The 16,461-nt window shown below is 41.0% G+C and overlaps 1 protein-coding gene across 1 annotated transcript in view; it reads right to left on the bottom strand.

Annotated features, from left to right (window-relative positions):
- Positions 1-605: 605 nt before the first annotated feature.
- Positions 606-16,461, bottom strand: part of b3galt1b (UDP-Gal:betaGlcNAc beta 1,3-galactosyltransferase, polypeptide 1b) — a 41,725-nt gene continuing 25,869 nt past the window's right edge. The window contains exon 2 of the mRNA XM_047600014.1: positions 606-3,060. Coding sequence (XP_047455970.1) covers positions 1,847-2,833 — 987 coding nt within the window. The 5' untranslated portion in view covers positions 2,834-3,060 and the 3' untranslated portion in view covers positions 606-1,846. The remainder of the gene's footprint in view (positions 3,061-16,461) is intronic.

Below are 16,461 nucleotides of genomic sequence, written 5' to 3'. Positions count from 1 at the left end.
GGAAAGGAGGGAGCCGTTGGGACACTGACCCACTTTACGTCCCTGTCCCACTTTCTTTTTGACTAACTCTGTGTTTGAGGTCTCTTTATCTGGTGTCTAAATATGGCACCAGCTAGTATTGTTTCTGCTTTGTGTGTGTCATAATGGCAAAATGCAGTCTCGCAAATACACTGCCTGATTACAGCAGCATTCACGGTGGCATTGTTTCATTAAGAGCACATGAATTTGGAGTACATAAAAAAGCTGCAGCTTGTAAAAGTGTTGATACATTGTGTCCATGTACAACTTTACAGATATTTAGTGGACTGGAAATTGAAGGTCAAGTTCAAACATTGGCGTGGTTTAGTGTCAATCCCCTAGCAAGATTGTCTGTAGTTCCTCATACAAATGAAAATTTGAATTCCTAAACAATTTACTCAAAGGTGTTGCAACAAACGTATATATATTTTGTTTACATATACTTTAAGATTTCATATTTGTGACGTTAATCTGGCAAATAGCTCAAAAATTTAAAATGTACCTCTATTGGACCACTAGCTGCTCTTTAAACGTCCATCAATCTATCTCCATGTTCCAGGAATCTTAAGGAAGGCAGGACACAAAAGCAGTAATATAATTTTAATTATTCAAGTATCTGTTTTTTAATATAAAAAACATACAATATATAACAACAACCCCTGGTGGGATAGATGCTTTCACAGTAAATGTCACATTAGCTTATAATACTACAAAACGTCTAAAAATAAAAGAAAAGAAAATTTGGCCACGAAAGCCACATTTCTGAGAAACAAAAAACATATTTCATGATGTCAGTAGCAGTGCTGTCGCAGTCACTGATATGCCAAAATACGCATGACAATACATCCAGTCTGTAACGGGGTTAGCTACAATTAAACCGACGCTCGCACCACATGATACTGTACTTCTCTTGATGTGTGGAGTTGATGAGCTGAAATAGCTGCTGATGTACATATGTACGAGAGCAGCCGCTGCAGTAATGAGAGGCTGGTAGCAGAGACACGTAATTAACTCAAGTGTGAAAATGTCACATGGTGGGGAAAACCAAAAGTGTACACACAGTGTTTTCAGAGAACACAATATGCAGATAAAAGGCAAGTTCATAATAAAAGAACATCTGGTGAATTTAGCTATGTGGCTACAATCTACTGTGCAAAATTGAAAAATAAAATATTTGGTATGACACCAAATTATCTTTTCAAGTTGGTTTGGAGATTGATTAGATAGAAAGCTTTGACTGACAGAAGAGCAGCACGAGCGTGTATGTAGTTGTATATCAAAGACGAATCCGGTTTGCTTTTTTGATTCGAATTCCATTTGCATTCGAAAATTGTTCAGGAACTCTTCTTTCATTTTTAAATGATAAATACTACTTATAATAGTAATTTAATGCTGCACTGACTCCTACACATTCTTTTCTTTTGGCTTTCACTCCTGCAGGAAGATCTGCGGGGTCTGCAGCCATTCAGTGTCTTGCTCGAGGACACGTCAGCAGAGCAAAGGTTCGCTGGTACTACTTAATACCTAATGCTGAATGACTTAATACCTATGAAGAGTACATGAACTGGACCTGGAATACATCAACAGAGTTACTCTCAGTAACAACGCTGCGTTTTAGCTATGCATGAGAGCACACCGCTCATTCATTAACAATCATGAGGTGTAATCAGCAGAAACAGACATACAGTAGATGGATGGTAATGAAAACATCTGTCGTGTAATAGAGACTCGCAGCAGCCCTCGCAGTTTATACATTATCCGGTGTGATAACATTTGAAAAAGGAATAAAATAAAATAAATAAAAATAATAAAAGTTGTTGCTGTCCCCTTAACATCTCAGGTGTTTCTTGCTGGACATGTCGTTCCAAATTCGGTGCATCTCCTCGGGGGAGATCTGGTGGACGGTGATAACCCGCCTGTATCTGCAGAGACTGTAGGCCATTTTCCAGTGATTGAAACCACTGTTCTGATAGGGGTGTATACCGAGCTTCCGCAAACACAGTCCCACATACACATCCTCCAGATGCAACAGTCTTGTGTGTAATGAAGTCTTGTAGATTAGGTCGGCCACGTCCGCTGAGAAGACGTAGCCGGTGCCCGAGCAGAAAGGTGGGTATTTACTTTCAGGATACAAGTCTCTGGACATGTACCACTTGCTGCGCATATCCCTGATGGGGCCGCCGTTGATCACGTAACCGGTAAAATATCTCCTTCTTGGCTTGGTGGCAGGCTTCAGGAGCTTGTAGATCAGATTGTCCATGTTCACGAAGATGTCGCTGTCCGTCTTCATGATATACTGCGCTTTGGGGCAGAAGGTAGCCACCCAGCGCATTCCCATCATGGTCTTGAGGGTGAGATTGTGGTAGGAGTCTATAAAGTTCTCCACCACGATGTCGTGGAAGATCTGACTCTCCTGCTCCACCATCTGGTTCAGCACGTCGTCCGTGTTCTTGCCCAGCAGAAAGACGGTGAGGATGCGGATGTCGCTGTAGGTGCTCTCGTCCCCCCAGGTCTCTCGGATGGCCTGCCTCGCGTCGAACTCCTTGTGCGTGGTGCTGATGAGGATGACCAGGAAGGGTGTGACGCTCTCGCACTTCTTGGGCTCGTTGATGACGAACTCGAAGGCATGTGGGTTAAGGGGGCGGGTGCGGATGTTGGTGAAGGTGATGTTTTTTGGAGGTTTCACAGTCTTCCGTAAAGGCATAGACATTTGGCTGACATACGTGGCCGTTGGGCGAGATATACTCAAGTACCACAGAGCACTTGCCCAGCAGACCACTGTCAACAGGTATAAACATGACACTTTTGAAGGCATTATGCTGCATTTAGGTGTATTTTGATGAGCTGGATCTTATAAGGCTTTCTTTCCATTAGAGGTGTTTCACGCAGTGAGGCAGCATTAAGCTGCTCCGGCTTGCAGTCTGACATTAATTGTCAGTAATGGATTACTTTAGAGAGAAGGGATGCTGCTTGCGTTTTAATGAAAAGTACTTCATGGATGTCCAGTTTCTCCTGGTGACACTGCTGCTGCTCCATTTACATCTGGAAAAAAAAAGAAAGACACCAAGGAATAATACATTAGTATAAATATGTATTCATGCTATATGTACTGTATATGTGGCCCCTAAACAACACATGAATAAATCATGATATTACCATATTCACGTCTGACAAACTCAGCTATGACAATTCAAAAATGAATAAAAACGCCAGTAAACTAACTCAACTACTCAAAACCATCACAAATCGATTCCTAAAATGAATTTGTCCTCTAGGAGAGAATCTCTTTGAAGGAAGAGAAGAAAGTAGTTAGAAGAAATCAATATAATCTAATAAATAACACCAGCAGATCGAACGTGTGAGAAACGGCGCATCATCATCTCCTGTGTAGTGAGACTGACTCACTGTCAGGCACATATTCAGTGTTGAAATGTATTTATTATACGGCAGTTAAAGCGGATTGGTACGTGATGACACATTTTACATATTTCCAATTTTATTTTGCGAATAAACAACTAAGTAATAATGACGCTTATTGTAGTGAAATAACAGGCGGGCACATTTACAGCCCAGTGATATCCTACTAATGTATTCGAGTGTGTTAAAAATACACACACTGCAGCAGTGTTTTTGTGATGTCTCGAGAATACGTATTCAGAATGAGTATCCAGATCCTTAATTAAAAAAAAAAAAAAAAGTAGCACTAGGCTGTAAAATACTGAGCAACAGGGAAAAGTTCTAGTTCAAAATAATAAGCACCAAAAAAAAAAAAAAAAAAGCATTTTGGAACTCGCATTTGTGTGGATGTTACTTATTTTGTGCCACCCACCCAGACCAGATCCGACCAGACCAGACATCCCCACCGCATAGCAATGACACTCCTGGCTGTCAGCAGCCATCCCCAGCAGGATGCAGCCTGACACAGACACACAAAAACGGTTTCGGAACAACTCAAAAAACAAAGTGTTGACCTGGCCTCCAAATTCACCAGATCCCAAACTGATCAAGTATCTGTGGGATGATCCACAGAGGCCCCTCCCCTCAACCCATAGGACCCAAAGACCCCCACTAACAACATCCTGTTTCCAGACACCACATGACACCCTCAGAAGACCCATGTCCATTCCCTGATGAGTCCCAACTGTTTTGGAGGCACCTACACAATATCAGGCAGGTGGTCATAATGCCGTGGCATTATATCCTGATCTAGTGCTTATGACTGTTGTTATGGGAAATTCAAGTACTTCATATTTGGGAATACTGTAAGTACACTTTGTGTGTGTGTGTGTGTGTAAAATGTTCTTAGTTATGTCTAGCCACTGTTTTATTTTCCATCCTGTATATAAGCGAGTTACAGATCTAGTATTGTGACTGGAAACATGTTACAGCAGCCCGTACATGATCCTAATGCACAGGTTGACATTTCCCAAGAGTAGACAAATTAAATTCCCCTTTAAACTAAAAAAAAAAACATGATTTGCAAGCTCTTGCTCTGTGGAGTTGGCTGCATTCTGTATGTATAGTGTGATATGGTGGCACAGAGGGAACATGAGCCGTAAGCCTCTGGGACCCCGCCCCCCTCCCCCTTTTGTTCTGTGTTGCACTGCCGTCTGCCTGGTCTTCTTTTTGTCTTTTCTGTAGACTGGACACCGAAATTGGCTTTTGGTTGCACTGATGCTCAGGTGGCTGGACGGGTATACATTAAAATATAGATAATGTCTCCTGGCTTTTGAAGCTCTCGCTGGCTTTTTTTTTTTTTTTTTCTTCTTTTATTTTGTTTCTGGGAAGATCAGAGCGTGCACTTCACAGGAGAATGGCCATAATGCAATAAAGCTCATTATACTGTACCTTTCTTCAAAGCAGGAGAGCAACTGAAGCCAGGTCTGAGCGGACAAATGTAGCCATAATGACATGATTTGAATTCCATTTAACAACAGAGTGCAATTACCTGCAGTCCAAACCCATATACAAAAGGACCCTGTTAGACGGGAAAACATACCATTAACAACAACAAAAAAAAAGAAAAAACACACACACACACATACAACATGAGGAAATATTAAGAATAATATTTATTCCTTAGTAAAAAGTAATATGTTTAAAACAAAATGAGTTTCTGACATTCATGGGCTGTGGAAAATATAGTTTTTATCTTGTGCTGTGACTACATCTATAGTCTACACTGTTTATTTGGTCTCAGGTTGACAGTACGTTTCAGAGCGGCAGATTATTAGTCCGAGAACATCTTAGAAAAGGTTGTTACTTCTCAGCTGATTTCATATTGAGCCCCTTTCCCCAGAGTCTTCCAGCAAAACTCTTACGTTGAGAACATAATACCAGACCTCTCCTTTTGTGAAATAACCATCTCATCTCGCAGGATTTAGAGAAGCACACAATTGTTCCTCTTAACAGTAGTTTACCGAGACGCGCAAGGAGCACAACAGAGTCGTCAATACTTTCTAATACCAGAGGAGAAAGGAAGGTCAGGTGGAGCGAAGACAGTCTACTGTGGGCAGGCCGGGTAATGACCGTTTGCTCTGGGGTTAATAACACAGAGGAGACTTGACAAAAACAAGACGCCGTATGCGCATGCACACGTGTTCAAATAGGTAATAGCCAGGGCCGGATGATAGCACAGCCGGCCCCGCCTTCTCACTTTGAAATCTCCCTCGCAAGAGCGAAGCGGAAAAAAAAAAATATTTATGAGACAGAAGCGAGGCAGTGTTTTAGTGACAGTTCACTTGGCTGCCGGTCTGTAAAACATAACCTCCAGTGGCTTTTCAGAGCAAACACTTCTCGGCCTCCGGTGCGCCTACGCGCCACTAGATTAAACAGACCACTAAATTTGTTCCCGACTCTTGCTGATGCGGAAGAAAGTGCCTTTAAATACCCGCACACGTCCGTCATTAATTAGTTGCGGATGAGCCGGGGACGCTGAGTGCATAGTCAAAGCTGAAGTGAGAGAATTTCATAATGTCTTGTTGCTACATAATCTGTTGAGCAGCGATGGCTCGTGCACCGTCGGGCCACGGCTGGAGGAAACGGCCGAGGGAATCGCTCAGTGTATTTCTACTGTCACATCACTGAACCAGATGATAAATAACTTGTGCGATGGCAACGGTTGTGATGCGTCATTCAGTGCATCACTTTTATCTTTTCTAGGTGTGATAAAGGGATATGAATGGGCCTGGATGATGATGAACGCGGTGGTAACTTGTATGAGAGAGAGTGGTGCAGGATAACGGTGCAGAAGGGATAAACAGGGAGACCTTGAGCCGGATTGTGTTGAAACTGGGTTGTGTGCAACAGTCTAATCTTAACAATCTTAATGATAACTCAGGGCAGCTGCGTGTTTTCTGCTGTGCTCCCACTTCACTGCAACAGTTTCTAAGGCCATGTTGGACTTCAAATAAGGTGAGACACGGCAGGCAAAATCACAATGCACATTTATTGACATTTATTTAATTTCACGCACAGCTTTCTAAACAAACTCGTAGCACTACGAGCCTTGTATCTACCGCAGCATATGAGGTACGACTGTGAAGCTCTTTCATTCCTGAAGAAGTCTGTCGGGTTCCAAATATGGTTATATCCTTTTTACTGGCAACCAATCGTCAAAGTAGAAAGGCAGATCTGAAGCTAAACTCGTCATTGGTTTGGTGTCGATTTCTGATGACGTGATTCGTTCAAAGGTGTCATGTGACCGGATGTTCTGTCGGTCTGTGTTTATCTGCGAGGGAGAAAATTGTCTTTTTTTTTTAAAAAAAGGAGACGGAGCTGGAGACGATCAGCAACAGCTCATCATTCATGTTTCACGCTTGAATGAACTTAGTGAAAATCTAATCTGATATTTTCATATTATATATATATTGATGATATAGTTATGTGATATATTTTGAAAGATTTGAGTAGATTTGGTTTTGGTACATAGAAATTGACATTTTGCAATGTAAAACTTTAAATGCCGTTTTCTCTACATGAGTTTTTCTGCATACTGAAAGAAATCTCCACTTTCAGCAGCACTTACACATACCAGACTTTCCAGATTTATCCCTAACTACATTCTGCAGCTATTTACAGAGGGGATGTTTCATATATCATTCAGAGCCTGATTTATATAACATTTTACTCCTAAAAACATGGCAAAAGTTGATTCTTTTTTTTAAACTTTTGACAGTATTTTGTAATTTATGGAGTGATAAAAGGAGATATCCAAAAGTCCCCCTGTAAATACCTGGACATCTAATATCTTAACAAAATGGAACAAGATTTGCAAATTTAAATATAAATTCACAGAAAACTTGTAATACAAATAAACATTGCATTTATGTAAGTATTCAACTGGAGAAGTTTCATGGTGATATCTATTAGTTAAAAACTTGACCTCATTCACCTGTAGTCTCTCGCCCTAAGTAAATCTGGAGGCTTTCAAGAAAAGCTGCCTCTCACTATTGGCCATGTTTGAAATGTTTTTATATGTACCAGTGAATAGAAAATAGGGGGTTGTGAAAGCACCACTTCACCTTCATACACCTTGATTGCCAGTTTGAGGAAATATTCAAAAAAACATCCTGGAGCGTGCCACCTGAGACGACTTCAATATTTTTAGCCACAGTCATTAGGACAGAAGACCAACAGTGACGTAGACACATTCAAGCCACCTGAGTACAGAGGAATTATAATTTGTTTACATCAAAATGGGTCCGACTGGTTGTAGAACAATCCAATTGCGTGCAAAGCTATTGTTTTTTTTCCTCTGTAGTAGTTGAAACATGCCCCAATAGTGAAGTCCAAATGGACTGTTACCAGACTCATATTGACACATCACAGTGACATATGTATACCTTCACAGACCTTACATTTTTGGTCTTATAACAGCAGTTCTTTAACAGACGGCTCACTCACATCTCCTCACAATCAGTCATGTGCCATGTATGTGGACCGTACAGTCAGATTTTTGAACAATGCAACAATGAAACCTGTTTTGATTCCAGCCACGTTCCTGATCCAGTCACGGCACCAACACACCGAAAGAATCCACTGCTATTTTCGAGAGGTCTCCAGGTTCAGACCGTGGTTGTCTATAGCCGAGCTGCAGTGGGGCAGCTCCAGCTTTGTGTTTAGATCACCGCGCAGAGCCTGAAAGCAGGCTGCCAGACCTTTGCAGAGCTATTATTCCAATCAGTGACCATAATACAGGATGTCACACTGAGTGTCAGTCATAAAATCCCCCGCTCCATGTGACCAGATTGGGCCGGTGATTGGCAGAAAGCGTGGTAAAATATAAAAAAAAGGCCCCGTAAGTGGAGGAACAGGTGCACAAGGCTGCTCATTTGAGTAGTGAACCTTCAGGACATGAAACTAGATGTAGAAATACAACAGGGACGGGAATGAGCGGGTGGAAATAATTAGCCCATACTAGCAAGAGAAATCCAATTTATCATGACTTATTACATAGCAAGAGGTAAAGTTGTATAGGGAGCGGGGCACAAAGACAGCCATTCATCAACGCATGACGTTTTTTTTCCTCCCTCAAGCTTCTGGGTTGACTGTTTGGCGGACTGGTTTCTAAAAAGGGTTATTACGCACTCCTCTGCACACAACAAAAATGTTTTGATTCATGGCCCTGTGACCATCTGCAGACAGGTCTCTAAAGTGTTTTTCCAATAACATCGTCTCAGAGCTAATAGATTGCCAGATTGAATTAACTGATTCATACAAAGCTGGAGTATTGAGGAGGGCCCGAGCCAAAAAGAATTAAATGGATTACCTTGGCTTTCATTTGACAGAACACTCTTTGAATATTGCCGGTTATACTTTTAATGACACACAACACCGGCGGCATGACTTTATAGGTAACAACATTACAATGAGGACATAGACTATCGGTGCAATTTTAAAAGAAACACATCAGCGGTTTCATTTTAACTATTCGGTATAATATGAGCTGCATTATGAGTCTGGGATCTGTGCTGTTTTTTTTTACCTTGCCTAAGTGTGTTTCTTTTTTTCTTTTTTTTCACAACAAAAAATTTAATGATGCAGCATATGAAAGGCCAGTGACAGGACCGCCGGTTGAAGCAGAGACGTGTGAAAGATGATACGTCTCTAGCGCAGCGGGAGTTAAAATCTAAACTCGGAATGATGCTGCAGAAAGGCACATTTGTTTGCTTTTAGCTGCGATTTCACAGACCTTGTCAAAAAGTAAAAAAAAAAAGAAAAAGAGAGACCACGCACTCATTTTCAGAACTCTTTATATTCTCTATTATAAAACATAAATCAAACAAAGGCCAAGATGAGAAGACGATTTTTCGACCATAACACCAGATCCCTTAATAAACACGAATGAGCCCGTAAAGATTTTCCATCACCGCGTCTCTATAAAAGCTGCAGAAAAAAAAAAAAAATATATACTGTTATGTACCTACTGTTGTTCTGGAAACACAGACGGCTACAGTTTCTCATCTCGGAAAACACAGACCTCCCCCGAATTAAGTGTCATGTTTGATGACGGCGCTAAAAAAATATTAGTGTGTGTGCAGCCAATTTATCATATTTTCTTAATATCATTATTTCCTCCTCATTAATTGTCCTCCAGTTGCTCGCTCTCAAGTTGCTATGGTGACAAGTGTATGCATATATACATATATATATATATATTACATTCATGCTATTTATGTTATTTTTGTCTATATATTCATGCTATTTATTTATTTTCGCACAACTGTCACCATTTTTATCAGACACATAACAGATTATAAAAGTGGGAAGATTGGGAAATGAATCACCTCATTATGAATGCTCTTTTAACAACAGCAACAAAAAAAAAATGAAAATGAGGCAAATGACCTCTCTCCAGTTTGTTGTGACTGTCAGATAAAAGACTTTGAGATTAGAAGTCGTACTGCGAATATAATTTATTCAGATAATGCCGCGGAGTAATAAAAAAAAATTGACATTTTGCAATAAAAAGCTGCTGCAATAAAATAATAACAAGTACAAACATTTGTATTATTACCTTTTTGTGTTTTAAACACCACTGTGGATGCTTAAGGGTTCCACTTTATGGGAGCAACAGTAACAAAACTATTTCCTTGTAGGTTTAATAAAGTATTCTGATTGTGATTAACCCCTTCAGATTGACCCAAACCCTAACAGCACATTAATAACATCATGATTGATAAAAACAAATCATACATTTAACATATGGCACCGTTGTGGCTCAGAGGCTAATCACTGAGGAGGTTGAAAGAGTTGAAATCAGATGAGCATGAGGATACTCTGATTTGCATAGACTCTGCTCTTTATCACTCCCTGACTGAAACGCCTAAGTCGGAATATTGTCATTTACATATTTTACGCTCACGGCTTTATCTGAATTGTGTTCTGCTATTATAGCAAGCCAAACATGTCGGGGAAATCTATACAGGCAATTAAAAGAGCGAAAATACATTAAGCTGAAGACAACTGATAAGAAGGATCCTCGGTCGAAAGGAGATCAGGGATCCCTCTGATATCGTTACATCTGGAATGACATTAACATCAGTCATATGCTGATAATATATCTTTAAAACATATATAGGCTCTGCTTGGATAGACCAAAGACTTCTACTGTACATATCTGCATTAAACAGCAGGACTTACTGGGATGAATGCAGGAGGAACAATTCTTGTTTATCAGGTAATTTGAATTTAAGAAATAAAGTGTTGAGTTATGAAAAAATTCCAGAAAGTGGTTGTTAAATTTCCATTAAAATTAGTTTTCACATAAACGTGATTACAAACCAAAATTAATGGATCCACTTAAGGAACTAGCTCTGTGCAGTCTGCAGTACAAAAACCATGCTGTTTCATTTCAGCTTTACATCTGTACATGGACCATCAGCTGTCTGTTTACCTGGGACATAGCTTTAGCTTCATGTTTGGAGCACACGTGTGCAAACCTGAAATGATGAATTGGTTTTTCACAACATTTATGTTTAAAAAGAGGAAAAAGTGGATCAGAGACCATGTTTTAGACCAATGTTGTGCTGGCATTACTTTAATAAGCTAGCTACCAACAGCAAGTTAAAAATAGCAGCCACATTTCAACAGCTCAGCGGTCGCCAGCCAGGAAACAAGAGGCCTGATTTTTGTCCATCTCTGTCTTAGATCCAAAATTTTTTAAAAAGCTGCAAAGAATTACAAGCCCTTCTGTTTTTAGCATATGTGCTGTTTACAGCATAGTGACAAATGGGCATAACAATACCAATAGTCAGCAGAAACCATATCCCCTAAGTTGAACAGAAGTCCTCTTGTTGCCTAAGCAAAATCTAAATTCCAGTGTTTTGAGATCCTACAACTTCACTACACATTGCATGAATCGGCAAATTAAAAAGGTTGAATACAGCCAAAGCAGCCTCCCTCAACACATATTTGGAAATCCAAATTCACAGCAGAAATCTAATTTCTAGGAGAGGTGGTTGCAATTATTTTCCACCACTGCGTCATGCTGTTGTTGTTTTATATTCTGACTAAGAGTTGATTCATAATTCCAGTGCATTTAATTGTTCATTTGCATGATACTATCCTGAGGCACCTCCACTCCCATGGGACTCAACTGTACTTATTAACAAGGCTCCCAACGGGAGGCACTTTGAGACAGTGAAACCTTTGCAGAGGCTGTAAATAAATCATTAGCTGTGGCTGAAACAGTAAGATTTATTTTCCAGCTTTCAAACTTGAGATGATGGGCAGGGATGCGGTCAGAGTCACAGGAATAATAAGACGGGATAAAATGTTAAAGACCCAGACTCGGTGGTTACCTCTGGGATTGCCTGCACTTTCCTGCCGTCCGTTCTTCCTGCAAAATATTAGCCATGCAGCAGGGCGAGTGTGACGTTTTTAAAGCAGAGCTGCAGATAAACAGGGAGCTGACGTACTGCTGGGCTGATGCCAGCATTCCTTCCCCCTGAACAGATGCCGCCCACTGCCCACTCTTCTTGGTTCCCTTCACCGGTGGCACCCGGTGTTGCATGCCACACACGGAATAAAAACGCTCACCTTGATGGCAGTAAAGTAAACACCAAACAACTCCTACCAGTTTAAAGCCAGAAACCGCCTACTCAATTTTGCATAAGGTACTTTCAAAACTTAGAATAAACAGTGACTTTGCAGAAAGGTGCCTCACTTGCTTTTACAAATTCAGGACTCAGTCTGACATGCAGCAAGTCAAGTAATATGATGTGAAGGGTCCTCATTACCGAGACCAAGTTACTAAATTAAACAGGACGTGGCATTTTGCGGAGCAGAAATCAAATTCCAAACTTCTGATCACCCTCAAATCCAGTGACTGTCTCGCCAGCACAAATAAATTAAGCCCAGATGAGCATGTCATCTCTTTCAGCCCATCAGCTACCATGTAGCCTCCAGTATGGAGGTGCGATTGCACATTCATTATTACACAGGATGAGATGTTACAATCCCTTGTGCCAAGACAAAACACATTTAGAAACCCAGTACAACTGAAAAAACTGACCAGCAGGCTAGCCGTTAGCTACCGACTAGCAACCAACAAGAAGACACCAGCTAACTAGCCTGGCCAACAGCAGTAGGTGAGAAGTGATGGGATATGCGACTACACGACTACAACACTTCTCATATCTAATATTATCTTTTAAAAGTGATTTGAGTAACTGATAATAGGCATATTACGGTTTGGGGGTGCAAACTCATCAAACTGATCAAATTCATCAAATTCCAGCATTAGGTGGCCATCTAGCGAACTTTGGGGGGTTGTGGAGTATTGCCATTGCACTGTAGGGCATTAATTGTAAAATATGCCAAAAGGTAGACATTAGAGGGCCCCTTTTCTCATTATAACCAAAAGCTTGGTTTGTCTCTCTTAAGTGTGCGCCCCTGGCTTTGAGATGAGTACTGCAGACACTATAGGCAAAGTACTGACTGATGCATTATTGGTCTGATTATAATGACACCAGCATTACTCTTTAAATCTACAGTGTGCAGTGAATCGTGTACAGAAAAGACCCAAATACTGATGTTTTATAAAGCAGTGTAATTTCTCCCAAACACAACAGACACCCTATGAAGATATAAGCGCACACTTCATGCTCCAGGTGATGAAACTAATGACAAAAGGCGAGCTCCCAGCCAGATGCTATTACGCAGAAGATTATCATACACAAAATGCCAAACGCACACATAAGCATCAGTTCACAAATGCCAAGCAAAGTCAGCTTTGAGTGATGTGTTCGATGTTACAGAGAGTGCCCTCGATTTCTGGCCTCAGCACACGGCCTGTGGATAAATTGGATTGGGGCTGTTCAGACGTCGGCGCTGGCACACAGGCTCCCACATACACACACACACACCTAAGTCCTGGCACATCCTCGTCAACAACTAAATCTCTCTCCCATCATTCTGTTTACATGCTAATCAATAAATGAACCAAGATGAGTTTTGTTTTCTTGCTTTCAGGCCCTGACCTGAATTAACCATTCAGCACAGACAGCAGCAGCACCAGTCAAACACTGTCAGTCACGCAGCCGAGGTAAAATGGATTTACCGGGCGAGTCTCTAACCTCTAAAGTGCCTCCGGTATTCTGATGTATAACTTAGTTTATGGACTATATCGTTAACTTAAACAGTCAGAGTTTAAACTGACTTGCATGGGTGAATTATATTGATTCTGCCGCCGCCTTTAAAATCTAATGTGAAGTTGTTTTAGTGACTGAAGATGTTTGTGCATCTCTACTTATATTATATTTGCTTCTTGCCTTGGACGAGGATGGGGAGTAATATGAGAACCGGACATTTTATCATCTGCCTGGGTCTTGTGAACTGACTTACGTAAATTAAATCAAAACACAGCACATTATGTCACGGTTTTAGACAGAATACTAACATAAAGTAAATGGTTTCTAACCTCAAAATTGTAAACTAACATCAGAACATTTACTTTCCAAAAGTACAGTATTTGTCACCTGTTTTCGAGTTGTCTTTATGAACTCTGAATGCGCTGTATTAAGCATGTGCAATGCTTCTGAAAGCTAAATTAGGCAATAAAAATGTTGCCAAGGTCAGATATAAAATGGTGAATATTAACAGAAGGGGGAAACCCAGAAGACAACAGAACATGGCCAAGAGCATAGGTCTTCAACAGAGGGTCTGTGACCCCTAGGGGGTCTGCGGAGGCACTGCAGGGGGGGTCGCGAATTTTTTGACATTTTTTATGTATTTTTTTTACATTTTCACCCACAAATTTAAATTTCTTTCAGTACACATTAACATGAATCCAACATACTTCAGTAAAATGATAATAGTAATACTATTACTGTGTAGCACTGTATTTATTAATGTACAATATATAGTATATATGAAGTCTACTCTTGCAAACTGCATATTACGGCATTCTACTGGATACTGGGCTATAGTCAGTGAAGACTTTGTGCACCGTAAAGAAAGCCTAAGCCTCTGAGCTTTATCACATATTTCGAGGCTGCAGCAGCATATATCTGCTGTGATTTATTCAAACTTAATTGTGAAGATTAGTTGAAGGGAATCTCATTTCGACCCAGTTTATCTATATAACACAGAGCGACCAAAGAAGAGGACTGTAAAATTACATTACTTGGTACTGAACATGGTTTGGTTATAGACAAGCTTTTTTTTCTTTTTTTACTGTATACATGCTGAAATGATCACAAAGTTTTCTTTCTCTGTGGGTGAAGCGGCACAGCAAGACCACGCGTGCATTTTCCCGTGTGTTAAAAAGCGACGGCCCTGATCAGGTGTCATCAGTTGTGCAGAGTTGAGGGAAACGCTGGGATTTAATGAGAGAATGTTTGCTATGGAGCGTCTCCAGCCAACCGTGTCACATCACCGAGCAGCCAGGTAGTCATTAGAGGGACAGATGGTGCTGCGGCTGATTGGTCTCTCTGCTGACCTATTTGAAGGTGCTTTTTCCTCATCATGGCCCTCAACAGGAGCCACAAGGAATAGGGAGGATAAAGTGAGAATCCAGTAAAATAAATAAATAAAATAAAATAAAAAAAAGAAATTCAAAGTACACTTGCAACTTTGATGTACGTGAGAAGTGTCAATGAGTTTGTGAATTACTCACGGCTAAAAGTGCAAAGTGTGCCTTCTTATTACATGAAGCCATATCATCGCTTTTCCTTCTTCAAACGTTGCGTTCGGAAGAAATCATCTGCGGCCGGGCCCGTGAGATGTATTACGTGAAAAATTAAAATGTCAAAGCCGAAGCAGATAAAAAAAAATTATAGGGGTGATTTTGTGCTGGTGCACGCTCCCGAAAAGGATGAATAAATGTTCAAACAGGGCAAGGCTGCTTCCCCATCTGAGCAGCCGCTTCCACCGATCCCTATTATCCCCTTAACAACCCAAAGGCGGTAATCTCTCTTGATGACACCTCTGATGTTCTCAATTTACATTTAAATCCGCAAATTTTTATGTGCACTAGAAGTGACAGACAGGAGCGGTCGTGTTGCGGTACGCCAATCGAGTTTCATTTTTCAACATTTCAGAGCGGGATGAAAACAGTGGGCGCCCCAGCTTTGGCACGAATAATGAAGGCTAGATGGAGGGGAGATGAATTGCGGGTCACTTCTATAGTGGCTGTTACCGCATGTTTGCCATCAAAAGACAGAGCACAGGGTGCGAAGGAGCCTTTCTCTCAAAGCCATGATCCTCCCAGATGGTGAATAAACCACCTATAATTTTCCCTGTCTCCGACAAAATAAACAGCACCCAGTGGAAGGAAAACAAGGTCTCCCAGTGCACGAAAAACAGCCAAATTAGCCGTGACGCTATCTGCAAACTCTACTTTGTCTCCTGCAGAATGTAAGAAAAACTCTTCAATTTTTACATCAATAACCGATTTCCATTGCTTTCTAAACAATCCAGCAGCGTCAGAGCATGTCAGAGTCAAATACAATACAACACTGTGTGGTTTTAAAGTCGTTAATCAAGGTGTCGGACTGTTAGTGTGGAGGGAATAAGTGGCGAGATGTTACCTTGAGGCGGCTCATTGTTCATGATGGAAATGAACACGTTTTGCAGCAGCTGCCTGCACTAGGTGAAACGGAAGTTTGATAGGAAAAATTGTTTCCTTTTTCTCTTTGTGTCGTTCTTACCTTCTCTTACCACGAACGCGATTGTTTCTCGCGCTGGTGATGACTCGACGGCAATTGCGCGACGAGAAGTGGATGGATCACGATGTCAAGTCTCTGAGCCGTGCCATTGTTTTCTTTGTGCGTCTCGCTGGCAGCTATGAAAAAGTGCTTTGTGTAAAATAAAAGACAAATCGTATTTCATGTAGGTCTGTATTTGTGTAAAATGGAGAGAAGCCTTTCAGCTGCTTGAAGCGTGACAAACGTGCTGCCGCAACAAGGTGCCCTTTACAGTGGGCACAGCCTTTATGAT

This window comes from Mugil cephalus, chromosome 12 (genome assembly GCF_022458985.1).
Source record: "Mugil cephalus isolate CIBA_MC_2020 chromosome 12, CIBA_Mcephalus_1.1, whole genome shotgun sequence".
Lineage (NCBI taxonomy): Eukaryota > Metazoa > Chordata > Actinopteri > Mugiliformes > Mugilidae > Mugil > Mugil cephalus.
The sequence above is the reverse complement of the archived record's forward strand: the minus strand, read 5'-3'. Positions and strand labels throughout refer to the sequence as shown.